The sequence below is a fragment of the Salvelinus alpinus genome, chromosome 2 (genome assembly GCF_045679555.1).
Source record: "Salvelinus alpinus chromosome 2, SLU_Salpinus.1, whole genome shotgun sequence".
Classification (NCBI taxonomy): Eukaryota; Metazoa; Chordata; class Actinopteri; order Salmoniformes; family Salmonidae; genus Salvelinus; species Salvelinus alpinus.
In genome coordinates, this window is record NC_092087.1 from 123,868,932 (window position 1) to 123,896,668 (window position 27,737).

At 48.6% G+C, this 27,737-nt stretch overlaps 1 protein-coding gene across 3 annotated transcripts; it reads right to left on the minus strand.

Moving 5' to 3' along the window:
- Nucleotides 1-133: 133 nt before the first annotated feature.
- LOC139568546 (NACHT, LRR and PYD domains-containing protein 12-like) lies at nt 134-27,476 on the minus strand. 3 transcript variants are annotated; one of them, XM_071390456.1, is made up of 10 exons: nt 27,377-27,476; nt 26,611-26,795; nt 4,401-6,065; nt 3,247-3,594; nt 2,712-2,879; nt 2,432-2,602; nt 1,984-2,127; nt 1,735-1,908; nt 1,290-1,463; nt 134-1,079 (listed from the first exon to the last, which is right to left on the minus strand). In XM_071390456.1, the coding sequence occupies exons 2-10, from the start codon at nt 26,649-26,651 to the stop codon at nt 1,067-1,069; spliced, it is 2,898 nt and encodes a 965-aa protein (XP_071246557.1). In that variant the 5' UTR covers nt 26,652-26,795; nt 27,377-27,476; the 3' UTR covers nt 134-1,066. The 3 variants fall into 3 exon arrangements, with proteins under 3 accessions (XP_071246557.1, XP_071246556.1, XP_071246555.1); XM_071390455.1 differs by having other exon boundaries at nt 27,363-27,476; XM_071390454.1 differs by lacking the exons at nt 26,611-26,795; nt 27,377-27,476 and having other exon boundaries at nt 4,401-6,688.
- Nucleotides 27,477-27,737: the final 261 nt, after the last annotated feature.

The window sequence follows — 27,737 nt, forward strand, 5'->3', positions numbered from 1 at the left end:
GCAAGAATGATATTCAGTGATGTGGTGGTAAATGCATAAATCACTAATGCAAAATAAAATAAATCATGTTTTTACTTATCTGGAGTTAAAGTTGGTCAACCCTATTCACTAAACACAAAGGTAGGAAAGATGATTTTGATTTTCATTATTTTTTATTTAACTAGGAAAGTCAGTTAAAAACAAATTCTTATTTACAATGACGGCCTACGCCGGCTAAACCCGGACGACGCTGGGCCAATTACAGCCGGTTGTGATACAGCCTGGAATCAAACCAGGGTGCCTGTAGTGACGCCTCAAACACTGAGATGCAGTGCCTTAGACCGCTGCGCCACTCAGGAGCCCATAGACATAACCATAGAGATCCTCATTTTATTAAGTTAAACCTTTCAATGTGGAGTTTTGTACTTCAGCTCTACCATGTTTTGTCCAATTGCATCTATGCTGTCTGGAGTAGCATTCTCTTTATTAGCATGTTCATACCACACCAATCTAAGGGTTCTATTCAACCTGTATCGTTGAAGACTGAGTGAGTAGTCTGGGGGGGGGGGGGTGGTAAAGGTGAAAACGTCTTCAAATGGCTTATTCATTTACTCAGTCCCACTATAGTCCCCCAATGATGACACATCCTTGGTTTAACAAGAAAACACAATAAGGTCATTATGTAAAACATAGCATCACCTTTCTCTTCAGTAAAGGCTACATCGTATACTGTAACATCTTGACTTGACAATTGATGTGCAAAAAATAGTGCATGGACTTGGAGGTTACTGAGCATGATTGAGGCTGAAGGTACTGAGTAACATCCTTTAGTTTGGTACACAGACACTGTGGTCACATCCTCAATGGCATCCTACTCTATAAAATGATATATAATTCACTTTTTCAAGTTTAGGCACTTCTTTAAGTCTGTACAACGATCAATTCAGTCGTCTGAATGCAAATCCCAGTCTGCGTCCGAGATAGCGTCCTGTTCTCCTTTACAGTGAACCACTTTTGACCAGAGCGAGTACAGAACTTGAGGACCGAGACACCAAGAAGAACCCCATCAAGCGAGTCAAGACCTCTCTCAATCGTTGATTCTAGAACAAAGAATAGTGTTACCACCATAGACATATAATACAACAAAATAATGTTCTCATTCTATCCCTATTCTAACAGAATTGTCCCGAGGGGCCACACAATCCAATTATGAAAAGTTGACACTTTTCCACACACATGGATTTACAGCCACAAGTCATTATAAATAAATTACTAACATAATTGTAAGCTTTGATGGCACCAGGACTTACTCTAGAGTCTGTAGTTTGTAGCGTTGATTGTCCCTGACGTCAGAGAGAATTCTCAGTCCTTCTTCTCCCGTGTCGTTTCCCATCAGGCCTAGTTCTGTGATGCTGGAGTGGCTGGACTTCAGGGCTAAGGCTAGGGAGGAGCAGCCCTTTACTGTGATCCCACAGCATCTCAGACTGGAGAGAGAGAGGGTGGAAAGAGAGAGAGGGTGAATGTGGGGAGAGAGATGGGGATATAGAGAAAGAGAGTGGAGAAAGTCACCAGAGGGAGAAAAGATCTTCAATTTGTTTTGGTCAACAAGACTTCATGAATTGTACGAGTGATTTATAAGTTAACAAATGACCAAGTCATTTTGTGAATATGCTTATAATAATTAATTGTTTGACGAGCGTGCGGTGTGATATTATAGCAATGAGCTTTATAACTCTCCCTAATGCTGTTACTTACAACAGTCTCTCAAGTGTACAACACCTGGACGTCAGTCCCATGTAGAGAGTCTTCACACCGTGATCTCCCAGGTCGTTTCCAGAGAGATCCAGCTCTTTCAGGTTGGTGAGGTTGGAGCTGAGAGCTTTGACCAGCTCCCCACAGCATTTCTCTGTCAGTTTACAGTCACTCACCCTAGGTGGGGAGAGGTAATTACATTGAGAAAGTCCCCCCCCCCACACACACACGTGCTAGGTTTGCAGAACTCACCTGAGGGTCTCAAGTGAAGAAAAGCAGAACAAGACATCGGCCCAGTCATCCGAGTCGCCCAGATGGTTCCTGCTGATGTCCAGCTCTTTGAGGACAGAGTTGAAATGAAACCCTCTGACTTGGGTGATGCCACAGCTCGCCACACTGGAGAGACAAGGGTAAAGAAAAATAAACTCTTCAATATTCAGCTCCAGACTATTGTTCAAAATACTGGCTTTCAGAGACTTTAAGTGTTCACTTTAGACTGCCTGGAGAGATAGATGGCAAGACAGGGTTTGCACTTTTGAGACTATTCTATTGGTTCCATTGTGCCAGGCAAGCTCAAACAAAGTCTGACAAGTATTTGAACTAATTTCAAATAGTATTTGAACCAAAGTGTGTCAGCCTACATGGAGTAGGGGCTAGGGGAGAGTGGCCCGTACACTCTGGGTGGGGTAAGCTAGCTTACATGAGTTTCTCCAGTTGACAGGCGGGCAGTCCGAAGGCGTTGCAGAGCATCTTGACCCCCTCGTCCTTCAGGTTGTTGTTGCTCAGGTTGAGCTCCCTCAGACTGGGGATGTTCACCAGACACCTAAACATGTTCTCACAGCATTTCTCAGTGAGCTGACAACAGTACAACCTGGTGGTGGAGGGAAAATGTATGGTACATTTACTACAGTGAACATTCCACTTTAGAATCAGTGAGGTGGAATGTGTGAGTGTACTACAATACTCCAGACAGTACTCACTCCAGTTTGTATATCTGGGTTGACTTCAGTATGTCCATGAGCAGCTTCACCCCCCGGTCTCCCAGGTTGTTCATGCTGACGTCCAGCTCTCGCAGGTGTCTGGGGTTGTCTATCAGCAACACCGCCAGAGCGCGACTCAGCTCCAGGCCCAGCTTGCAGTTTGAGAGCCTAACGAAGATTATAATACTTTAGAAGACGTGGTACAGCGGTTAGTGCCGCGAACCCCAGCACAGATGTACAGCCTAGGCTACCAGAGTCGGCATGAGTTTAAATCCGACCCATGCCATTCTGACTCGCAAACTCTCATAACTCTCCTGTCTCCTCTTCACTGTCCTATCTCAATAAAAATACATTATACCCTTAAAGAATATATTTATGTAAACTAGTTTAGAAGATTAACTGTATTTCCTTATGAGGAGAACTTCATTTGCATCAAACCACAGGATAAACCCATAGGGGAACTGAATTCAATGATGTTACAATTGGGGGTACACATGATCAGAACGGGTTTCCTAGCCATTGATTCAATACTCACTTCAGGATCTGAAGTTTGCAATTGACAACCTTCAGTCCGTCAACGAGATAAAACACCCCCGATTCTCCCGGTTCGTTGCCGCTCAGATCCAGCTCCCGCAGGTGCAAGGGGTTGGATTTGACAGCTTTGGCCAGAGCGGCAAAGCCATTCTGTTTCACCCTGCAGCCGGACAGTTTCAGTCTCTCCAGTCGGCAGTGTGGCTTGGCCAAGCCGGCCGCCAACAGCTGCACTCCTGAGTCCTTCAGCGTGTTGAAACTCAGGTTCAGAGTTTTCAGATTGGACACCTTTGAGGTGAGCGCCGAGGCCAGACATTCACAGGATTTCTCTGTTAGTTTGTGATATGACAGCCTGGTAAGAAGGAAGGTTAGGGAATCAAAAAAAACATAGACATACAAGCAGGCATTAAACCAACAGAACTGTGTAATGATCATAAGATGGGTCCAACAAACCTGAATTACATCACAGGGATGACAGTTATCTTGTGTTATAGACATTTAATATCGATAGTGTGCGCCAAAAGTATTGAGTTAGTGACCCATTTTTTGTTTATTTTGTACTTCAACACTTTGGATTTAGAATGATACAATGACTATGAATCTAAAGTGCAGTCGGTCGGCTTTACTTTTAGGGTGTTTTCAACCATATCGGGTGAACCGTTTAGAAATTACAGCACTTTTTGTACATAGTCCCCCCCATTTTAAGGGACCAAAAGTATTGGGCCGAATTCACTTTTGTGTATTGAAGTAGTCAAAAGTTAAGTATTTGGTCCCATATTCATAGCACATAACTACATCAAGCTTGTGACTACAAATTGGTTGGATGTATTTGCTGTTTGTTTTGGTTGTTTCAGATTATTTTGTGTCCAATAGAAATGCATGGCAAATAATGTATTGTGTCATTTTGGAGTCACTTTCATTGTAAATAAGAATACAATATGTTTCTAAACACAATAGTTTTGGTCCTATAAAATGGGGGGACTATGTACAAAAAGTGCTGTAATTTCTAAACGGTTCACCCGATATGGAAGACAATTTTATTATATCACATCCAAAAGTACTGGAGTACAGAGCCAAAACTACATCAAATGTGTCACTTTCCTAATACTTTTGGAGCTCACTGTAATAGCTGGTATTGTTAAATGAACAAGTACTTACGTGGCTGTCTGGGAAGCTTTGATCACTGGTAGCATCCTCAGAAGTTCCTCATCTCCTCTCTTCTTTACTTCCAACCCAAGCATGTCTATCGGCTCAGACTCCGATGCCACTAACAGAGTGGCCAGGTCGGACCAATGTGCACGTGGGTATTTGGCATCTGGGGTGATTCCCGTATTGAGAAAGCTCACGCCATCAGTTTCTAAAGAGCTGTCACCCAGTTCCGTCAGGCAGTTCAGCAAGTTGAGGGTCCTCGGTGAAGCGGGATTCTCCATGACCTTCTTCTTGATATACTCTACCGTTTCCGTCAGTGTCTCCGACGAGTTGTAGCCGGCCTCTGCGATTGACTGGATGAAGCTCTGTGAGAAGCCGAGGAGGAACCGGAGGAAGAGGTCCAGCTTTCCGTTTTTGCTCTGCAAGGCCATGTCCACTGCATTCCTCAGGTTTTCATCTAGGCTGTTGCAGGATCGATTAAACCACATTGCGGCAAAGAACTCCTGAATGGTGGTATGCCCAAAGTAGTAGATCTTCGTTTGCTGCAGCCCAATATCCTCCCTGAAGATGGGTACGCTTACTTTTGCAAACTCTGACCCCTCATCACAGTTAATGTCGCACTCTTGTAGGTCTTCCCTGTAGAAAACCGTGTTGCCTTTCACCAACTGCTTAAAGGCTAGTTCCCCCAATTTAATAGCCATCTTCTGTGTATTCTGGTTCTGTGTTTGCAACAGGGCGAGTAGGTCAGTGTACATTGGAGTCAGAGCTCCGGGGTCATATTCTTTATCGGATAGCCATGTCTGTCTAACGAGGACTGATGCAGAAATCGAACAGATAATAGGTATCTGGCACAAAACATAGAGGCTTTTTGAGTACTTCAAGTGGCGGATAATTGCATTGGCCTGGTCCGTGTGAATGATTGCTCTTCTGAAGAACTCCTCTTTCTGAGAGTCCGTGAAGCCTTCGATTTCTGTCACTTCGTTGATGTATTGAAGAGGGATGCGATGGACTGCTGCGGGTCTGGATGTAATCCATATGTGAGCGGCGGAGGGAAGTAGATTACCGTTAATTAGGTTTGTCAGCAGTGCCGGCACGGAGGAGGGCTCTGTGACATCGGTCACTATCGGGCTGTTCTTGAAGTCGAGAGGACGTCGGAATTCATCCAGCCCGTCAAGAATGAACCCAACTCTGAAGTTCTCCAAGTTGGAAATTCCAGGTTCTTTCAATTCTGGGAAAAACTTGTAAAGAAGTTCAATCAGACTTAGTATCTCCTTCAGCAAATTCAGCTCCCGGAAAGGAAGGGGAAATATGAGAGTACATTGCTGGTTTCCTTTTCCCTCTGCCCAGTTAAGAATAATCATCCGCACCTGGCTAGTTTTGCCAATACCAGAGACGCCCTTCGTCAGCCCTATTCTGACTCGCTTGTCGTCTAGTTCAGAATCATAGTATAAGCTTACGGGTGAGCATCTCCATTGGTGTCTCTTCCTGAAAGTTGGCTTAATTTGAATGTACTCATGTTGGTTCACCTCTCCACTTTCACCAGGTGGATACTGGAGATCACAATGTATATAAAATGGATGCTCAGTTTCCCCCCCTGGCGGACTGTGATACTTTTTCTTCAGGGTGGCTTTGAGCTTATTGCTGAGTTTTACCACATTGGAGTCAGAGACTTCCCTGTTAAATAGACAAAACAGTACATGTAATTTCTGAAGGGTTTTAACCATATTGTCTGTTAACTGTATAGTCTATTATTGTGAGAGCACACCAGTTGACCCTCTTGAGCCTCTTTGTCATGGATCCCCCCAGTACTGCTGCTCATGCCGTTCACCATCTCCGGAGGTCTACGTTACCGGCCTTCTAGGCGTCACTGAACTGGATTCATTACCATCAACCCCACTCTGTCTTGTCTCATTACGCACACCTGGTTCCCATTCCCCCTGATTAGTATGTGTATGTCACGTTCCTGACCTGTTTTCTGTTGTTTTGTATGTGTGTGATGGTCAGGGCGTGAGTTTTGGGTGGGCAGTCTATGTTTGCTGTTTCTATGTTGGTTTTGGGTTGCCTGGTATGGCTCTTAATTAGAGGCAGGTGTTTTGCGTTTTCCTCTAATTGAGAGTCATATTAAGGTAGGTTGTTCTCACTGTTTGTTTGTGGGTGATTGTCTCCTGTGTCCTTGTCGGTGTACCACACGGGACTGTAGCGTTTGTTCGGTTTTTGTGTAGTCTGTTTTCCCTGTCCGTGCGTTCTTCGTGTTTTATGTAAGTACTCTCGTTCAGGTCTGTCTTCTTCGTTTTGTTGTTTTGTAAAAATATTCAAGTGTTCTTCGTGTGTTTAGTTTTGTCTTGTAAATAAAGTTTCATGATGTATTCAAAACCCGCTGCACGTTGGTCAAATCCATGCTACTCCTCTTCTGATGAGGAGAAGGAGGAAGCGCGTTACAGAATCACCCACCAAACCCAGATCAAGCAGCGGGTTAATGGACAGCAACGACAGCGCACGAAGCAGGATTTATGGTCTTGGGAGCAAGTATTCAACGGAGAAGGACCCTGGGCTAAGGTGGGAGAGAATCGCCGCTCTCGGGAGGAGAAGGAGGCAGCCACAGCCCAGGAGCGCTGGTATGAGGAGGCAGCGCGGCGACGCGGTTGGGAGCCCGAGAGTCAGACCCAAATATTTCTTGGGGGGGGGCACACGAGGAGTGTGGCAAAGCCGGGTAGGATACCTGAGCCAACTCCCCGTGCTTACCGTGGAGTGAGAGAGCGTCGTACTGGTCAGACACCGTGTTATGCGGTAAAGCGCACGGTGTCCCCAGTACGCGTGCTTAGCCCAGTGCGGGCTATTCCACCTTGCCGCACTGGGAGGGCTAGGTTGGGCATCGAGCCAGATGTCATGAAGCCGGCCCAACGTATCTGGTCTCCAGTACGTCTCCTCGGGCCGGCATACATGGCACCAGCCTTACGAATGGTGTCCCCGGTTCGCCAGCATAGCCCAGTGCGGGCTATTCCACCTCGCCGCACTGGCAGGGCTACGGGCACCATTCAACCTGGTAAGGTTGGGCAGGCTCGGTGCTCAAGAGCACGTGTCCTCCTTCACGGTCCGGTATACCCGGTGCCACCTCCAAGTACCAGTCCACCGGTGGCAGCCCCCCGCACCAGGCTGTCTCTCCGGGTTCTCTCTCCAGCTGCTCCCACCTGTCCAGCGCTGTCAGAGCTTTCCTCCTCTCCAGCGCAGCCAGTGCCTATACCACGCACCAGGCCTACTGTGCGCCTCAGCAGGGCAGAGTCGGCCGTCTGCCCAACGCCTTCTGCACTGCCTGTCTGCCCAGCGCCGTCTGAGCCATCTGTCTGCCCAGCGCCGTCTGAGCCATCTGTCTGCCCAGCGCCGTCGGAGCCATCTGTCTGCCCAGCGCCGTCTGAGCCCGTCTGCCCAGCGGCGCCTGAACTGCCCGTCTGCCCAGCGGCGCCTGAAGCCTGCCCGTCTGCGCCAGCGGCGCCTGAACTGCCCGTCTGCCCAACGGCGCCTGAACTGCCCGTCTGCCATGAGCCTGCAAAGCTGCCCGTGTGCCATGAGCCTGCAAAGCCGCCCGTCTGCCAAGAGCCTACAGAGCCTTCCGCCAGACCGGATCAGCCAGAGCCTTCCGCCAGACCGGATCAGCCAGAGCCTTCCGCCAGACCGGATCAGCCAGAGCCTTCCGCCAGACCGGATCAGCCAGAGCCTTCCGCCAGACCGGATCAGCCAGAGCCTTCCGCCAGACCGGATCAGCCAGAGCCTTCCGCCAGACCGGATCAGCCAGAGCCGTCCAGCCAGGACCAGCCAGAGCCGTCCAGCCAGGACCTGCCAAAGCCGTCCAGCCAGGACCTGCCAGAGCCGTCCAGCCAGGACCTGCCAGAGTCCCTCAGCCAGGACCTGCCAGAGTCCCTCAGCCAGGACCTGCCAGAGTCCCTCAGCCAGGACCTGCCAGAGTCCCTCAGCCCGGAGCTGCCGTCCCTCAGCCCGGTGCTGCCCCTTATCCCGGTGCTGCCCCTTATCCTGGTGCTGCCCCTTATCCCGGTGCTGGCCCTTATCCCGGTGCTGCCCCTTCATTTAGGTGGTTTTAGTTGGAGGGTGGTCATTGGGAGGGGGATACAGAAGCGGGGAGTGACTATGGTGGTGTGGGGACAGCGTCCGGAGCCTGAGCCACCACCGTGGTCAGATGCCCACCCAGACCCTCCCCTGGACTTTGTGCTGGTGCGCCCGGCGTTCGCACCTTGAGGGGGGGGTTCTGTCACGTTCCTGACCTGTTTTCTGTTGTTTTGTATGTGTGTGATGGTCAGGAAGTGAGTTTTGGGTGGGCAGTCTATGTTTGCTGTTTCTATGTTGGTTTTGGGTTGCCTGGTATGGCTCTTAATTAGAGGCAGGTGTTTTGCGTTTTCCTCTAATTGAGAGTCATATTAAGGTAGGTTGTTCTCACTGTTTGTTTGTGGGTGATTGTCTCCTGTGTCCTTGTCGGTGTACCACACGGGACTGTAGCGTTTGTTCGGTTTTTGTGTAGTCTGTTTTCCCTGTCCGTGCGTTCTTCGTGTTTTATGTAAGTACTCTCGTTCAGGTCTGTCTTCTTCGTTTTGTAAAAATATTCAAGTGTTCTTCGTGTGTTTAGTTTTGTCTTGTAAATAAAGTTTCATGATGTATTCAAAACCCGCTGCACGTTGGTCAAATCCATGCTACTCCTCTTCTGATGAGGAGAAGGAGGAAGCGCGTTACAGTGTATATATGTGCCCTCTGTTCCCCATTGTCCTTGTCGGTTATTGTCCCATGTCCGTTGGTCTTGTAAGTACCTGTGCTATGTTGTATCGGCTTCCATGCTACTGTTATTGTGCCCTTGTTTTATGGGTTTCGTCCTGTGTATTATTTAGAGGTTTACACCTTACTCTTTAGTTAGGATGGAGAAATAAAAAAAACTATTACGTATTCCTGCGCTTGTCTCCTATCATTATACAGCGTGACAGAATAACCAACCTACTAAATGGAGACAGCAGGAAAGACCAAGCTGACGACCATCGTAGAGACAGTTCAGCATCACAAGGAATGTCTCTCCAGACTCGGCAGCACCACGGACAGCGTGCTGGCAACCATCCTGCGTTTGGAGGGGAATGTGCAGTCCCTCCAGTCTCCAGCACCGGTTCCGGCACTAGCTCCCACAACACCACTACCTGCCTCCGTCCCATCTGAGCCGGTCCGCGGAATACCCCTGTCCCTCCTGGAGCACTTTGACGGCACTCCAGCAAGATGCAAGGGATTCCTTCTGCAATGAGACCTGGCTGTCCGGACGGGCCCTGGACTGGGGTGCCACGGTCTGGGAAACGGGCGGACCCGAGGTCAAGTCCTACGAGCGCTTCACCCTCCTCTTCCGCTCGGTGTTTGATCATCCTGTGGATGGCCAAGAGGGGGTTGACTGCCTACTCCGACTACGCCAGGGATCTAGGACCACCTCGGAGTTCGCCCTGGAGTTCCGAACATCGCGGCCTCCACCGGATGGAACGAGTCGGCTCTGGTCACCGTGTTCCGCGGCGGACTGCGGAAGGAGGTACAGATGGAGTTGTACTGCCGTGATGACAACCTGTCACTCGACCAGCTCATCCGCATGGCGATCCATTTGGACAACCTCCTGCGGTCCCGTCGAAGACCTGCATAGAATCCGGAGCCCATGGCTACACCTGCTCCGTGCCCAGAGCCGATGGAGGTGGGCTCTGCACGTTTGCCCGAGGCAGAGTATAGGAGAAGGAGGAATCTGGGCCTCTGCTCCTATTGTGGAGAAAGGGGTCATTTCTCCCCGACCTGCCCTCTATCTACCAATAGGCGAGATGACAAGCCACGGAATTCCCCTGCTCCAACCCAGGTAGGATGCAAGATCTCCCCTCATTTTCTGTCAACTCAACCAGTGTGTTTTTCCATTAAATTCCCTGAATACCCTAGCCCCTCACTCCCGTTAGTTCTGATTGATTCCGGAGCTGCCGGGAATCTTTTAGATGGAGCACTGGCCGCTGAATTACGCATTCCTTTGGTTTCCCTGACAATCACCCATTTAGGTTCGAGCCCTGGATAATTGTCCAATAGGGACAGGGCTCGTACATCACATCACTGTTCCCGTTTCTCTGCTGACCCATGACACTCATTTAGAACAGATCACCTTTTCGATTATAGACACCCCACCCACCCTGTTGTTTTAGGTCTCCCCTGGTTGAGTTAGCATAACCCTGTTATTTCCTGGTCCGAGAGGAGACTGCTGGGTTGGTCGCAGGAGTGTCAGGGGAGGTGTCTCGCGGTGTCTGTCAACACCACTACGGTGGACAGTCCGGACCACGGAGGAATAAGTCCGGAGGATCTGCACACGCATTCCTCCTCCGCCCCCGGGACTGTGCCATTGACCTGCTGTCTGACACAGCCCTCCCGAGAGGACACATCTATCCCCTCTTCTATGTGGAGACCGAGGCCATGGAGACCTACATACAGGAGAGCCTCCAGCAGTATTTTATCCGCCCCTCCACGTCACCAGCCCCCTCAAGCTTATTTTTTGTTAAAAAGAAAGATGGGGGACTGCACCCCTGCATTGATTATCGAATACTGAATAAAGCCACCGTTAAGTTTAGCTATCCTTTACCCCTCATCCCAACCATCATCGAACAAATGCACGGGGCGCAGTACTTCACAAAACTGGACTTGAGGAGCGCCTACAATCTGGTGTGCATTCGTGCAGGCGACGAATGGGAAACGGCCTTTTCCACCACGGGCCATTACGAGCATCTCAAAATGCCTTTTGGCCTATCTAATGCTACTTCAGTTTTCCAGGTCTTTATTAACGAAGTGTTTCGGGACATGCTGGGACAGGGCGTAGTGGTTTATATAAACATTTTGGTCTATTCTGCTGACCGCACCCAGCATGTCTCGTTAGTCAGGTCTGTGCTGGGAAGACTGTTGGAGCATGATCTACAGCTGAAGTCGGAAGTTTACATACACCTAGGTTGGAGTCATTAAAACTAGTTTTTCAACCACTCCTGTCACGTTCCTGACCTGTTTTCTGTTAGTTTTTGTATGTGTTAGTTGGTCAGGACGTGAGTTTGGGTGGGCAGTCTATGTTTTCTGTTTCTATGTTGGTTAATGGGTACCTAATATGGTTCTCAATTAGAGGCAGGTGGTTTTCATCTCCTCTGATTGAGAATCATATTAAGGTAGGTGGGGTCACATTGTTTGTCGTGGGTGGTTGTCTTCCGTGTCTGTGTTTGTTTGCACCATACGGGACTGTTTCGTTCGTTCATCGTTTTATGTAGTCATTTTTCCTGTTCGTGCGTTCTTCGTGTTATATGTAAGTTCGTATGTTCAGGATTGTCTACATTCGTTTTGTTATTTTGTAAGTATTCAAGTGAAGTTCGTGTTTTTCGCCTACACTTAAATAAATTCATTATGTCTAAATACAACGCTGCAGTTTGGTTCAATCCCTGCTCCTCCTCTTCGGTTGAAGAGGAGGAGGAACGCCGTTACAGAACCACCCACCAAACCAGAACCAAGCAGCGTGAGTTCGAGCAGTGGACATGGGAGGACGTGTTAAATGGAAAAGGTTGCTACACATGGGAGGAGATCCGAGCTGGAAGAGATCGCCTTCCATGGGAACAGCTGGAGGCGATTAGGAGAGCGGAGGCAACGGGAGAGAGAGACCGGATTTATGAAGGTACGCGGCTAGCACGGAAGCCCGTGAAGAAACCCCAAAAATTTCTTGGGGGGGGGCTAAGAGGTCGTGGGCCAAGGGCAGGTAGGAGACCTGCGCCCATTTCTCAGGCTAACCGTGGAGAGCGGGAGTACGGGCAGACACCGTGTTACGCAGTAGAGCGCACGGTGTCTCCTGTACGTGTGCATAGTCCGGTGCGGGTTATTCCACCTCCCCGCACTGGTAGGGATAGATTGAGCATTGAGCCAAGTGCCATGAAGCCGGCTCTACATATCTGGCCACCAGTGCGTCTCCTTGGGCCGGCTTATATGGCACCAGCCTTACGCATGGTGTCCCCGGTTCGCCTACATAGCCCGGTGCGGGTTATTCCACCTCCCCGCACTGGGCGGGCGACGGGGAGCATTCAACCAGGTAAGGTTGGGCAGGCTCAATGCTCAAGGGAGCCAGTACGCCTGCACGGTCCGGTATTTCCTGCGCTACCTCCCCGCCCCAGCCCAGTACCACCAGTGCCTACACCACGCACCAGGCTTCCAGTGCGTTTTCAGAGCCCTGTTCCTCCTCCACGCACTCTTCCTATGGTGCGTGTCTCCAGCCCAGTGCCTCCAGTTCCGGCACCACGCACTAAGCCACCTGTGCGTCTCCAGAGCCCTGTACACACTGTTCCTTCTCCCCGTACTCGTCCTGATGTGCGTGCCCTCAGCCCGGTGCCACCAGTGCCGGTACCACGCACCAGGCAAATAGTACGCTTTGAGAGTCCAGTGTGCCCTGTCCCTGCTCCCCGCACTAGCATGAAGGTGCGTGTCCTTAGCCCGGTGCCTCCAGTTCCGGCACCACGCACCAGGTCTACAGTGCGCCTTATCCGGCCAGAGCCATCCGTCTCCCCAGCGCCATCTGAGCCATCCGTCTCCCCAGCGCCATCTGAGCCATCCGTCTCCCCAGCGCCATCTGAGCCATCCGTCTCCCCAGCGCCATCTGAGCCATCCGTCTCCCCAGCGCCATCTGAGCCATCCGTCTCCCCAGCGCCATCTGAGCCATCCGTCTCCCCAGCGCCATCTGAGCCATCCGTCTCCCCAGCGCCATCTGAGCCATCCGTCTGTCCCGAGCCATTAGAGCCGCCCGTCTGTCCCGAGCCGTCAGAGCCGATAGTCAGTCAGGAGCCGCTAGAGCCATTCGTCAGACAGGATCTGCCAGAGCCGCCAACCAGACAGGATCTGCCAGAGCCGCCAACCAGACAGGATCTGCCAGAGTCGCCAACCAGACAGGATCTGCCAGAGCCGCCAACCAGACAGGATCTGCCAGAGCCGCCAACCAGACAGGATCTGCCAGAGCCGCCAACCAGACAGGATCTGCCAGAGCCGCCAACCAGACTGGATCTGCTAGAGCCGCCAGTGAGCCATGAGCGTCCAGAGCCGTCAGCCAGCCATGAGCGTCTAGAGCCGTCAGCGAGCCATGAGCGTCCAGAGCCGTCAGCCAGCCATGAGCGTCTAGAGCCGTCAGCGAGCCATGAGCAGCCAGAGCCGTCAGCGAGCCATGAGCGTCTAGAGCCGTCAGCCAGCCATGAGCAGCCAGAGCCGTCAGCGAGCCATGAGCGTCCAGAGCCGTCAGCGAGCCATGAGCGTCCAGAGCCGTCAGCGAGCCATGAGCGTCCAGAGCCGTCAGCCAGCCATGAGCGTCCAGAGCCGTCAGCCAGCCATGAGCGTCCAGAGCCGTCAGCCAGCCATGAGCGTCCAGAGCCGTCAGCCAGCCATGAGCGTCCAGAGCCGTCAGCCAGCCATGAGCGTCCAGAGCCGTCAGCTAGCCATGAGCGTCCAGAGCCGTCAGCCAACCATGAGCTGTCCCTCAGCCCAGAGCTGCCATGTATCCAGAACTGCCCCTCAGTCCAGAGCTGTCTCTCTGTCCGGAGCTGCCCTTCAGTCCGGAGTTGCCCCTCTATCCTGAGCTACCTCTCTATCCTGAGCTACCTCTCTATCCTGAGCTACCTCTCTATCCTGAGCTACCTTGTCCCGGAGCTGTCCCTTATTTTGATGTTACCCGGTATATTAGGTGGGTGGAGTAAGAGGGTGGTCATTCTGAGGGAGAGACGTAAGCTGGGATTGACTATGGTGGGGTGGGGACCTCGCCCAGAGCCTGAGCCACCACCGTGGTCAGATGCCCACCCAGACCCTCCCCTAGACTTTGTGCTGGTGCGCCCGGAGTTCGCACCTTAAGGGGGGGGGGGGGTTATGTCACGTTCCTGACATGTTTTCTGTTAGTTTTTGTATGTGTTAGTTGGTCAGGACGTGAGTTTGGGTGGGCAGTCTATGTTTTCTGTTTCTATGTTGGTTAATGGGTACCTAATATGGTTCTCAATTAGAGGCAGGCGGTTTTCATCTCCTCTGATTGAGAATCATATTAAGGTAGGTGTTGTCACATTGTTTGTCGTGGGTGGTTGTCTTCCGTGTCTGTGTTTGTTTGCACCATACGGGACTGTTTCGTTCGTTCATCGTTTTATGTAGTCATTTTTCCTGTTCGTGCGTTCTTCGTGTTATATGTAAGTTCGTATGTTCAGGATTGTCTACATTCGTTTTGTTATTTTGTAAGTATTCAAGTGAAGTTCGTGTTTTTCGTCTACACTTAAATAAATTCATTATGTCTAAATACAACGCTGCAGTTTGGTTCAATCCCTGCTCCTCCTCTTCGGTTGAAGAGGAGGAGGAACGCCGTTACAACTCAACAAGAAATGTGTGAACAAACTATAGTTTTGGCAAGTCGTTTAGGACATCTACTTTGTGCATGACACATGTCATTTTTCCAACAATTATTTACAGACAGATTATTTCACTTATAATTCATTGTATCACAATTCCAATTGGTCAGAAGTTTACATACACTAAGTTGACTGTGCCTTTAACCTCTCTGGGATATGTAGGACGGTACTGTCCCACCTGGCCAACATCCAGTGAAAATGCAGAGCGCCAAATTCAAATAAATTACTATAAAAATTTAACTTTCATGAAATTACACATTCAATATACCAAATTAAAGCTACACTTGTTGTGAATCCAGCCAACGTGTCAGATTTCAAAAATGCTTTATGGCGAAAGCAAACAATGCTATTATCTGAGGATAGCACCCAAGCTAACAATCACAGACCATCATATTTCAACACGCGACACAAAACGCAGAAATAAAGATATAATTCATGCCTTACCTTTGACGAGCCTCTTCTGCTGGCACTCCAATATGTCCCATAAACATCACAAATGGTCCTTTTGTTCGATTAATTCCGTCGATATATATCTAAAATGTCCATTTATTTGGCGCGTTTGATCCAGAAAAACACCGGTTCCAACTTGCACAACGTGACTACAAAATATCTCAAACGTTACCTGTAAGCTATGTCCAAACATTTCAAACTACTTTTGTAATACAACTTTAGGTATTTTTTTACATAAATAATCGATAAAATTGAAGACGGGATGATCTTTGTTCAATACCAGAGGAAAACAATTTGTAGCATGCTTTCTGGTCACGCGCCTCTAACAAACAGTACACTTCACTGGAGCCTCATTCTGAACATGGCTACTTCTTCATTTGTCAAAGGAAAAACCTCAACCAATTTCTAAAGACTGTTGACATCCAGTGGAAGCGATAGGAACTACAGGAAGGTCCCTTAGAAATCTGGATTCCCAATGAAAACCCATTGAAAAGAGAGTGACCTCAAAAAAATAAATCTGAATGGTTTGTCCTCTGGGTTTTGCCTGACAAATAAGTTATGTTATAGTCACAGACATGATTCAAACAGTTAGAAACTTCAGAGTGTTTTCTATCCAATACTAATAATAATATGCATATATTATCATCTGGGACTGAGTAGGAGGCAGTTTACTCTGGGCACGCTTTTCATCTAAACGTGAAAATGCTGCCCCCTAATCCTAGAGAAGTTAAACAGCTTGGGAAATTCCAGAAAATTATGTAATGGCTTTAGAAGCTTCTGATAGGCTAACTGACCTCATTTGAGTCAATTGGAGGTGTACCAGTGGAAGTATTTCAAGGCCTACCTTCAAACTCAGTGCCTCTTTGCTTGACATCATGGGAAAATCAAAAGAAATCAGCCAAGACCTCAGAAAAAAATTGCAGACCTCCACAAGTCTGGTTCATCCTTGGGAGCAATTTCCAAACACCTGAAGGTACCACGTTCAACTGTACAAACCAGAGTACGCAAGTACAAACACCATGGGACACGCAGCCATCATACCACTCAGGAAGAAGACGTGTTCTGTCTCCTAGAGATGAACGTTCTTTGGTGCGAAAACTGCAAATCAATCCCAGAACAACAGTAAAGGACTTTGTGAAGATGGAGGAAACAGGTACAAAAATATCTATATCCACAGAAATTCACCCAACTTATTGTGGGAAGCCTGTGGAAGGCTACCCAAAACGTTTGACCCAAGTTAAACAATTTAAAAGGCAAATACTAATTGAGTGTATGCAAACTTCTGACCCACTGGGAATGTGATGAAAGAAATAAAAGCTGAAATAAATCATCCTCTCTACTATTATTGTGAAATTTCACATTCTTAAAATAAAGTGGTGATCCTAACTGACCTTAGACAGGGAATTATTACAAGGATTAAATGTCAGGAATTGTGAAGAACGGAGTGTAAGTTATTTGGCTAAGGTGTATGTAAGCTTCCGACGTCAACTGTATCTGTTCAACAAGAGAAGTGTTTGTTTTTCCAGCGGTCCGTGTCCTTTTTGGGCTACCTCATATCCACTAAGGGAGTGGAGATGGAGGAGCAACAGCGCAGTCAGGTTATGGTCCATCCCCAACTCCGTTAAAGCAGTCCAGCGATTCCTGGGGTTTGCCAACTATTTCCAGAGGTTCATCGGGGCTTCAGCATGGTGGTCGAGCCTCTTATCTCCCTGCTGAGAGGAGGTCCCCAGCGGCTTCGTTGGACAACGGAGGCGGAGAGAGCGTTCGAGACAATGACGGTAAGCTTCACCACTGCTCACGTCCTGGCACATTATCGTCAAGGTGGATGCCGCCGAAGTGGGAGTCGGGGCAGTGCTGTCCCAGCTCACCGGAAACCCCTCCAAAGCTGCGGCCCTGCGCCTTCTACTCCAAGCAGCTGAGCCCGCCCAGAGGAACTACGAACGTGAACTCTTGGCGGTCAAGAAGGTTCTGAAGGCGTGGAGGCTCTGGCTGTAGGGGTCCAAACACCCTTTCCTGGAGTGGACGGACCACCGCAACCTGGAGTGCATCAGGGCAGCGAAGAGGCTAAACCCGAGACATGCCAGGTGGGCTCTATTCTTCGCCAGGTTCCAATTCACGCTTTCCTACTGGCCAGGCTCGAAGAACGTGAAGGTGGACACCCTGTTTCGCCTCTATGATGGAGAGGCATGGAGAAGAGACCCCCATCATCTCTCCATCCCATATCATAGCGCCGGCCGAACATACGGCAGGCCCTGCGCACGGAACCCGCACAGCGCCCGGAGAATCGCGCCTACGTGCCCATGGGTGTGTGGGACCGCCTCCTTACCTGGGCGCACACGGCACCTGTGTCGGTTCATCCTGGGATAAGCCGTACCATCGCCTGCCTGACTGAGAAGTACTGTTGGCCCACCTTGGCTAGGGAAGTCCGGGTTGACGTCTCTTCCTGCTCCATCTGTGCTCAGTCAAAGACACCCAGACACCTCCCTTATGGAAAGCTCCTGCCCCTGCCGATTCCACAACGACCCTGGTCACCCCTCGGTGGACTTTGTCACTGACCTTACCCCCTCCCAGGGGAACACCACCATTCTCAACCCCAATTTCGTGGTATCCAATTGGTAGTTACAGTCTTGTCTCATCGCTGAAACTCCCGTACAGACTCGAGAGAGGCGAAGGTTGAGAGCCGTGCATCCTCCAAAACACAACCCAACCAAGCCGAACTGCTTCTTGACACAAAGCCCACTTAACCCGGAAGCCAGCCACACCAATGTGTCGGTGGAAACACCTGGCGACCGTGTCAGCATGCACTGCGCCTGGCCCGCCACAGGAGTCGCTAGTGCTTGATGGGACAAGGACATCCCAGCCGGCCAAACCCTCCCCTAACCCGGACGACGCTGGGCCAATTGTGCGCCGCCCCATGGGTCTCCTGGTCTCGGCCGGCTGCGAAAGAGCCTGGACTCGAACCCAGAATCTCCAGTGGCACAGCTAGCACTGCGGTGCAGTGCCTTAGACCACTGCGACACTCGGGAGGCCCCGCGGAGGCCCTTTTTAAGCACATCTTCCGGCAATACGGGATCCCGGAGGACATTGTGTCAGACCGTGGCCCTCAGTTTACCTCACGCGTATGGAGTGTTCATGGGACGCCTGGGGGTCACGGTCAGTTTCACCTCTGGGTACCGTCCTCAAGTTAATGGGCAGGTGGAGAGGGTCAATCAGGAAGTGGGCAGGTTCCTGAGGTGTTACTGTCAGGACCGGCCGGGGGAGTGGGCGGATTTTCTACCTTGGGCTGAGTACGCGCAGAATTCCCTCCGCCACTCCCCCACTAACCTCACTCCTTTCTATTGCATATTGGGGTATCAGCCGGCCCTTGCACCTTGGCAACCGAGCCAGACCGAGGCCCCTACGGTAGATGAGTGGTTTCAGTGCGCTGAGGAAACCTGGAACGCAGTGCACTCATCTCCAGCGGGCCGTGCGTCGGCACAAGGAACAGGCCGACCGCCACCGCAGAGGCGCCTTTCTTCTCTCCATGCGACCGGGTCTGGCTCTCCACCCGGAACCTGCCACTCCGCCTGCCCTGCCGGAAGCTGAACCTGCGGTTTGTGGGGCTGTTTAAAGTCCCGAGGTGGGTTAATGAGGTAACGTACCGTTTGCAACTCCCTGCTGATTACCGCATTAACCCAACTTTTCATGTGTCTCTCCTCAGGCCAGTGGTGCCTGGTCCCCTCGCTGAGGCTGGAACCAGTGACGCCCCGCCTCTTCCTCTGGACATCGAGGGAGGTCCAGTATACTCAGTCCGTGAAGTCCTGGATTTTAGGCGTCGGGCGGGGCGTTTCCAGTACCTCATCGACTGGGAGGTGTATGGCCCAGTGTATTTTTTAGAGGTCAACACCTCGCTCTTTTTTTGGGGTGGAGAAATAAAAAAAACAATTACGTATTCCTGCAGTTGTCTCCTATCATTATACAGCGTGACACACTCTTGCAAATGGCCAACAAGGCCTTGGGAGCATTTCAAACCATTCCTATATATATATTTTATCATTATTTAACTAGGCAAGTCAGTTAAGAACACATTTTTATTTTCAATGACGGCCTAGGAACAGTGGGTTAACTGCCTTGTTCAGGGGCAGAACAACAGATTTTTACCTTGTCTGCTCAGGGATTCGATCTTGCAACCTTTCGGTGACTAGTCCAACACTCTAACCACTGGGCTACCTGCCGCCCCACACTATTTGGTATGGTCTAGTTTGTTATCTCAATAAAAGTCAGTGCTAGGAACCTCTTGGTACTAAAATAACATCTCCTTAACATGAATTTTGGCTGGTCCATTGTCCATTTACAGTTGTATATGCATTCCACAGTATGTAGGGAGGCAGAGACGCCCCTGTATCACTTTAAATACTGTTGTGAACCTTTGAGTTGTCGAAGAGTAAACTCCTTCCCAGCCGGTAATATCCTAAATTGAATTCAAGTCTGACGTTTTGTTCTCAACTATCTTCATACCATCAATTCTTAGAACCTTACAGATGGAATAAACCATTGGTTCCCAAACTTTTTATAGTCCCGTACCCCTTCAAACATTCAACCTCCAGCTGCTTACGCAGCGCACTCTCAAATGTTGTTTTATGCCATCATTGTAAGCCTGCCACACACATAGTATACGATACATTTATTAAACATAAGAATGAGTGTGGGTTTTTGTCACAACCTGGCTCGTGGGAAGTGACAAAGAGTTCTTATAGGACCAGGGCACAAATAATATAACAATAAATCAAGAATTTTGCTCTTTATTTAGCCATCTTATATATAAAACCTTCTTTGTTCATAAAAAATGGTGAATAACTCACCACAGGTTAATGAGAAGGGTGTGCTTGACAGGATGCACATAACTCTGCAATGTTGGGTTGTATTGGAGAGACTCTCAGTCTTAAATCATTTTCCACACACAGTCTGTGCCTGTATTTAGTTTTCATGCTAGTGAGGGCCGAAAATCCACTCTCACATAGGTACGTGGTTGCAAAGGGCATCAATGTCTTAACAGCGCAATTTGCCAAGGCACTATACTCTGAGCGCAGCCCAATCCAGAAATCTGGCAGTGGCTTCTGATTAAATTTAATTTTCACAGAACCGCTTGATGCAATTTCGATGAGGCTCTCTTGTTCAGATATCGGTAAGTGGACTGGAGGCAGGGCATGAAAGGGATAACAAATCCAGTTGTTTGTGTCATCTGTTTCGGGAAAGTACCTGCGTAAATGCTTTGCTATATCACATTTCACATTGTTCGTAAGCTTGAGTTCATTTGCACACAAAAAATCATACAATGATGGAAAGACCTGTTTGTTGTCCTTGTTAATGCAGACAGAGAAGAGCTCCAACTTCTTAATCATAGCCTCAATTTTGTACTACACATTGAATATAGTTGTGGAAAGTCTCTGTAATCCTAGATTCAGATCATTCAGGCGAGAGAAAACATCACCCAGATAGGCCAGTCGTGTGAGAAACTCGTTATCATGCAAACTTTAAGCTCATCTCTCAATTTAAAAAAAAACGTGTCAATACTTTTCCCCTTGTAGAAGCGTTACATGGTCGCTGCCCATATCATTGCATTGTGCAGAAAATACACGAGTGTTCAGGGGCCTTGCTTTAACAAAGTTAACCATTTTCACTGTAGTGACCAAAACGTCTTTCAAGCTGTCAGGCAGTCCCTTGGCAGCAAGAGCCTCCCGGTGGATGCCGCAGTGTACCCAAGTGGTGTCGGGATGGTGAACCATTCATCCATTTTCGAGCAAACGGAATGAGCAGCAGCTACGTTTGACTACATAGTGGAATTCCCGCGAGAGAGTAACAGTTAATGTGATTGGATGTTCATTATTTGATTGGGCTACCTGTATTTGACATTGTGTTGTTATTTCGCTGAACACTGGATGGTTTAATTAGATTTTTGTCAGTGAAACGAGGCTACTCAGGTGAGAAAAAAAAACTCACCCAAATGTATAGCCCTGTTGGAAAATCTAAATGGACTGTTTGAAAATGTGAAGAAAAGAAAAAACATTTCTCGCGGGAAATCCACTAACCAAACGTAAACGTGAATCACATTTTTATTTGGCGTACTCCCGACGGCATTGCGCTACCCCAGTTTGGGAATACCTGGAATAAACGAATGCTTGTCACGGACCCGACAGGTACTGTTGCTCATTCCGTGCACCAGTTCCGGAGGTCTACGTCACCGGCCTCTAGGCGTCACTGAACTGTTTCATTACGCACACCTGGTTCCCATTTCCCCTGACTAGTAATAATATAATTGTGCCCTTTGTTCACCATTGTCTTGTCGGTTATTGTTCCCATGTCCGTTGGTCTTGTGAGTATGGGAGAGCGAGGTATGTTGTTACACTTTTCACGCTGTCTAACATTTACTGGGCACCATACATCACAATGGTATAAATGTCATACCAAATGAAAGAAGGAAGTCTTCGTCACATATTTGTATTCATTACATCTTCATATCTTATTTCAGTGCGGAGTTGTAGACCCATCAGCGGGTAAATTGTCACACTACGTCGGGTAAGTTGTCACATTAGATTATCAGCAAATAAGAACACTAACTAATTAATTGTGAATATAGATTTTTAATTTCAAATTCAAAACCAAATTCATTAAAGAACTTAAAATAAAAACAATATTGACGAGAGAATCCGGTAAATAATGCCTTTTAATCAAAACAATAATGCTGGCAGAACACACATTAATTAAGTGGCACGACCACTTTACTTTGAACTTTGAACTCAAACGTTCTCTGGCGTACACATAGATCCACGGTAATTGTTGGAATCGGAATGGAATGGTGCAGATAACTTGATTAAATCTTTAAAGTCTTAACAAAACAGATGTGGTGTTTAAACACACTAATGGACAGTTTTGTAACAGCCTATACGACGTACATCTGTATCTGACTAATCAGACTCATCTTCAGTCACAGTTCTGGCACACATAAATTGCCTGGCCTGAGATGCAAGCATCATGGGCCCATTTGAATCATCTCACACACTTCACCCAAGTCTCAGTTGGAAGGCTGTTTGAAAATGGCTCCACACAGACGAGGCAGAATCACTCCTCTTCATCTGATGATGACTCTTCTACGATTTAGCTTTTTTTAGCTGCCTTCTTGTTCTTTGCAGATCCAGATTTTGACTCCACCCCTTACTTCCCTTTCTCTGTGGGCTATACTCGGCCTTGTCTCAGGATGGTAAGTTGGTGGTTGAAGATATCCCTCTAGTGGTGTGGGGGCTGTGCTTTGGCAAAGTGAGTGGGGTTATATCCTGCCTGTTTGGCCCTGTCTGGGGGTATCATCGGATGGGGCCACAGTGTCTCCCGACCCCTCCAGTCTCAGCCTACAGTATTTATGCTGCAGTAGTTTATGTGTCGGGGCGCTAGGGTCAGTCTGTTATATCTGGAGTATTTCTCCTGTCTTATCCGGTGTCCTGTGTGAATTTAAGTATGCTCTCTATAATTCTCTCTCTCTTTCTTTCTCTCTCTCGGTGTACTTGAGCCCTAGGACCATGCCTCAGGACTACCTGGCCTGATGACTCCTTGCTGTTCCCAGTCCACCTGGCCGTGCTGCTGCTCCAGGTTCAACTGTTCTACCTGCGGCTATGGAACCCTGACCTGTTCACCGGATACCTGTCCCAGACCTGCTGTTTTCAACTCTCTAGAGACAGCAGGAGCGGTAGAGATACTCTGAATGATCGGCTATGAAAAGCCAACTGACATTTACTCCTGAGGTGCTGACCTGTTGCACCCTCGACATCCACTGTGATTATTATTATTTGACCCTGCTAGTCATCTATGAATATTTGAACATCTTGGCCATGTTCTGTTATAATCTCCACCCGGCACAGCCAGAAGAGGACTGGCCACCCCTCATAGCCTGGTTCCTCTCTAGGTTTCTTCCTAGGTTCTGGCCTTTCTAGGGAGTTTTTCCTAGCCACCGTGCTTCTACACCTGCATTGCTTGCTGTTTGGGGTTTTAGGCTGGGTTTCTGTACAGTACTTTGAGATATCAGCTGATGTAAGAAGGGCTTTATAAATAAATTTGATTCAAGAAACAGCCTTTGGCTAGATTGTGCCTTATTCTTTTCCATTTCTAGTGCCTGCTTCACTTGTGTGTCAGTTAGAATTGCTGTTTTGTGCCGTTTTCAGGGGTCAGCTTTTAGATATGGCCGGATGTCCTCTGGAGTTGCTAGTCCGTTGTCAGCAATGGCATTGCTGGGCAAGGGTGACTTGGTGCTAGCATAAAAACTGGGCAGGTCTGTGTCTGAGCTCGTGCTAGGCAGGGCTGGAATGGTGCTGGGGCCTGGCAGGGCTGAAATGGTGCTGGGGCCTGGCAGGGCTGAAATGGTGCTGGGGAATGGCAGGTTGGAGCTGGGGCCTGGCAGGGCTGGAATTGTGCTAGGGCACGGCAGGTTGGTGCTGGGGCCTGGCAGGGCTGGAATGTTGCTGAAGCCTGGCAGAGCAGGGATGGTGCTGGGGCCTGGTAGGGTTGGGTTCTGAATGGGGCAATCTGTAACGTAGGATGGCGCACTGGCCTGGCTACGGGGAGCATTCAGCCAGGTAGGGTTGGGCAGGCTCGGTGCTCGAGACCTCCAGTGCGCCTTCACGGTCCGGTCTATCCGGTGCCACCTCCACGCACCAGCCCTCCGGTGGCAGCCCCCCGCACCAGGCTGTCTCTCCGTCTCCTCACTACAGGTGCTCCCGCCTGCTCAGCGCTGCCAGAGTCTTCCTCCTGTCCAGCGCCGTCTGAGTCTCCCTCCTGTCCAGCGCCGCCTGAGTCTCCCTCCTGTCCAGCTTCGCCTGAGTCTCCCTCTTGTCCAGCGCCGCCTGAGTCTCCGTCCGTCAGCCAGGAGCCGCCAGAGCCGTCCGTCAGCCAGGAGCCGCCTGAGCCGTCCGTCAGCCAGGAGCCGCCTGAGCCGTCCGTCAGCCAGGAGCCGCCAGAGCCGTCCGTCAGCCAGGAGCCGCCAGAGCCGTCCGTCAGCCAGGAGCCGTCCGTCAGCCAGGAGCCGCCAGAACCGTCCGTCAGCCAGGAGCTGCCCTTCAGTCCGGAGCTGCCCTTCAGTCCGGAGCTGCCCCTCAGTCCAGAGGCGCCCCGCAGTCCAGTGGGGCCCTTTATTAGGGTTCCCAGTCCAAGGTCGGCGGCGAGGGTTGCCATTCCAAAGAGGTTACGGGCAATGACTATGGTGGAGTGGGGTCCACGTCCCGCGCCAGAGCCGCCACCACGGACAGATGCCCACGCAGACCCTCCCCTATATGTTTAGGTTTTGCGGCCGGAGTCCGGGGGGGGGGGGGGGGGGGGGGACTGTCACGCCCTGACCATAGTTTGCTTTGTATGTTTCTATGTCTTGTTTGGTCAGGGTGTGATCTGAGTGGGCATTCTATGTTGTATGTCTAGTTTGTCTATTTCTATGTGTTTGGCCTGATATGGTTCTCAATCAGAGGCAGGTGTTAGTCGTTGTCTCTGATTGGGAACCATATTTAGGTAGCCTGTTTTGTATTGTGGGTTGTGGGTGATTGTTCCTGTGTCTTTTTGTATGTCACCATACGGGACGGTTGCGTTTTCGATCGTTTGTCCGTTTATTGTTTTGTTCTTTGTTTTCAAGTTTTCTAATTAAAATGGATAATCATCACGCTGCATTTTGGTCCTCCGATCCTTCTTACTACTCCTCCTCAGATGAGGAGGACGACGAACGTGACAGTAAACTACTCCGAGCTGGCCTTTTCTTTTTCTGCCCACATTGGCGCGAACTTCAGCTGATGTACCACAGCAAACTGGTAGGCAAGTCTTCTGACTTCACTTGGCGACAGACCAAAATAAATGTCAGCTGACCTAGTAATATACTGAACGAGCTGCATCTCCAAATCAGGTGAAAAAACCTGCCGTGGCTTTGTATAGCCAACCACTGTTGTTGGCATGGCTGTCTTTCTGTCAACTTCTTCTCTGGTAACCTTTTAACAATACCGAGTCAGAGTACGGTAATTTATGTCAAGATACTTCGCTGTACTCCTGATTGATTTGTTCTACAACTTCACCTGCCTCACTGCCTTTAACATTATGCCAGGTGGTGTGCTGCCATTCTGTCTTTCTTTTATCATTTCTAACCATCTTTCTTTCCTTCCCCTCTTTCTTTCCTTCCTTCCTTCAAAAACACATTTCCTCATTGAAATTACATATTCATTACAGGCTTATTACGCCCACCTCCCTGTCTACTATCCTTGTTGCCACAATGCAATTCATAACACCACACGAAATTCATGCCACTGTATGAAGTAGTGTGTGTGTGGATATACAGTACTGTCTCATACAGTAGGCATGTAGTGTGTTAGTAGACACACACACACACACACACACACACACACACACACACACACACACACACACACACACACACACACACACACCAGAGCCTGTCTTGTGTAGTCCAGGGATATGTCTGCTGCTCTAAACTACACGTGTATATATAATAATCCATTTACAGTAACATTTAATACTCTTATCAGAGCTGATTACACAATATCAAAATGTTTTTTGAGCATGTTCTATGCGTCTATGTATACTGGGGCAAGTTGTCACATGTGAAGACTTGACCCAAGGTCATTGAGACAACTTGCCCCAAACTGACATGTGTGCTAATGTTGGCTAAATCTCAAGGTTAGCTCAACATAGGACTGCAGTTAAAGTATCAAAAGACACGTTATTGTCTCCTCTACTCTGTGCAAAATCATAATTTTGAACATTCACACCTAAAAAAGTTTATTGCATAACATGTAAAGTGACAATTTTTTACTTTTGAGGGGGGGAAATAAGAAACTTGTGCCCACCTCAGATTAGAGTGACCTTGACCACATGTGAACAAGAAGTTGACCATAGAACATGTAGTCCCATAAAGTAGCCATTTGATTTTTGAGATAGCGCCTCTAGTGCTCTCCCCTACCTGTGCTTTGTTTCGGCTTTCGTGCTGCGTGTTTTGTGCACTTGTTATTTCGGGTCTCGTCCCGTGTAATTTATTAGAGGTTTAACCTCGCTCTTTTGTATGGGTTACATCCCTGTGTTTTTGTATACGTGTTTGTTTTGGGCTTCGTCCCCATGCCTTTTCATGACATGTTGTATTTTTGGGTGGAGTATTAAAACCCCCTATTACGTATTCCTGCGGCTGTCTCCAATCATTTATACAACGTGACAATGCTTATATGAACATAAAATAGGCCTACTGTGTATTCTAAATGAACATTTTTCCATAGGCTCATTTTGATCTTGTCCTCTGTTCAAATTACTAGTTGTCTTACCTTGGTTCAGTCTGATGGTTTTCTTTCCCAGGGCGAAACATTTTCCTCAAATCAGGAGAGGCGGATTTCCTATGACCAAGGTTTGTTTCCCTCCAAGGAGGAGGCAGGTATCTGTGAAGAGGGCAGTAAGGCAGGCTACCCCGCCCCTCATGTGATGAAGAAAGATCCCACTGCCAACCACAGACCTGTAACACAGATATTGGATATTGTCTTCCTACCTGTAATAGCAATAATGATGTGTGTATGGTGCTACAGTAATGCACTGGCAATACTGCCTCAATAGAAAGTCTGCTCACAGTTTAGAAATGATTTGCTAATAAATCAATTCAGTTAAATAGGCTACCTAAAGAAGACATAAACTGACAAAAACACGGAGGACCTATACATTTAGGACCTAATATTTTTTATTTCAATAAGGTCGTTTAGGATCAGCCCAAAAACAGACTTGCAAACAAAAAACAGGGAGCTTTAACGGTACACGAATGCAGTGTAATCCCTGGCCTTCAACACTAGCAATGGATTTCGTAGAGGGGGAAAAATCATATCAAATTATTTATACATGAAAAAATACCTCTGACTACATCGTCTAAACACTGAACTCGCTTCCGCGTGTCTTTACATCCGTTCCTTGGTGCTAGGCTAGCCCACGACTAGCCAGAAAATAACTAGCTAAAATACGGCATGAAGTCATCCCATTGCAACTTTATCAACTCTCATTTAATAGCAAACACATAATGCAATTCCATAGTTACTTTGATTGTCTCACTTGATTCTAGTCCATCACTGCGTCTCAGTAAATGTACGTGTTTTAAAATAGGTCGAGGAGGCAGCTTCTAACTCCGTTGCGGTTTCTCGTCAAAACAAGATACGCGCAAAAGTGCTAAAAGTCAAGAACAGGGGCGCGTTCAGCAGGACACAACGTTTTGGAACATCCAGATATGCTATGTAGAACAAACATGCCTCTTCGATATTTGCAATAATGAATTACGTTCATTTCTATCTGCAATGTTCGAGAACGTTTTGCAACTGAAGGTGGCCCTGTTCACACCCAGTACACATTTCAGAGGTTAGATCATTTTTGTCCACTATCAATTAGGTTAAATGTAATCTCAGACCAAATGTAGCCT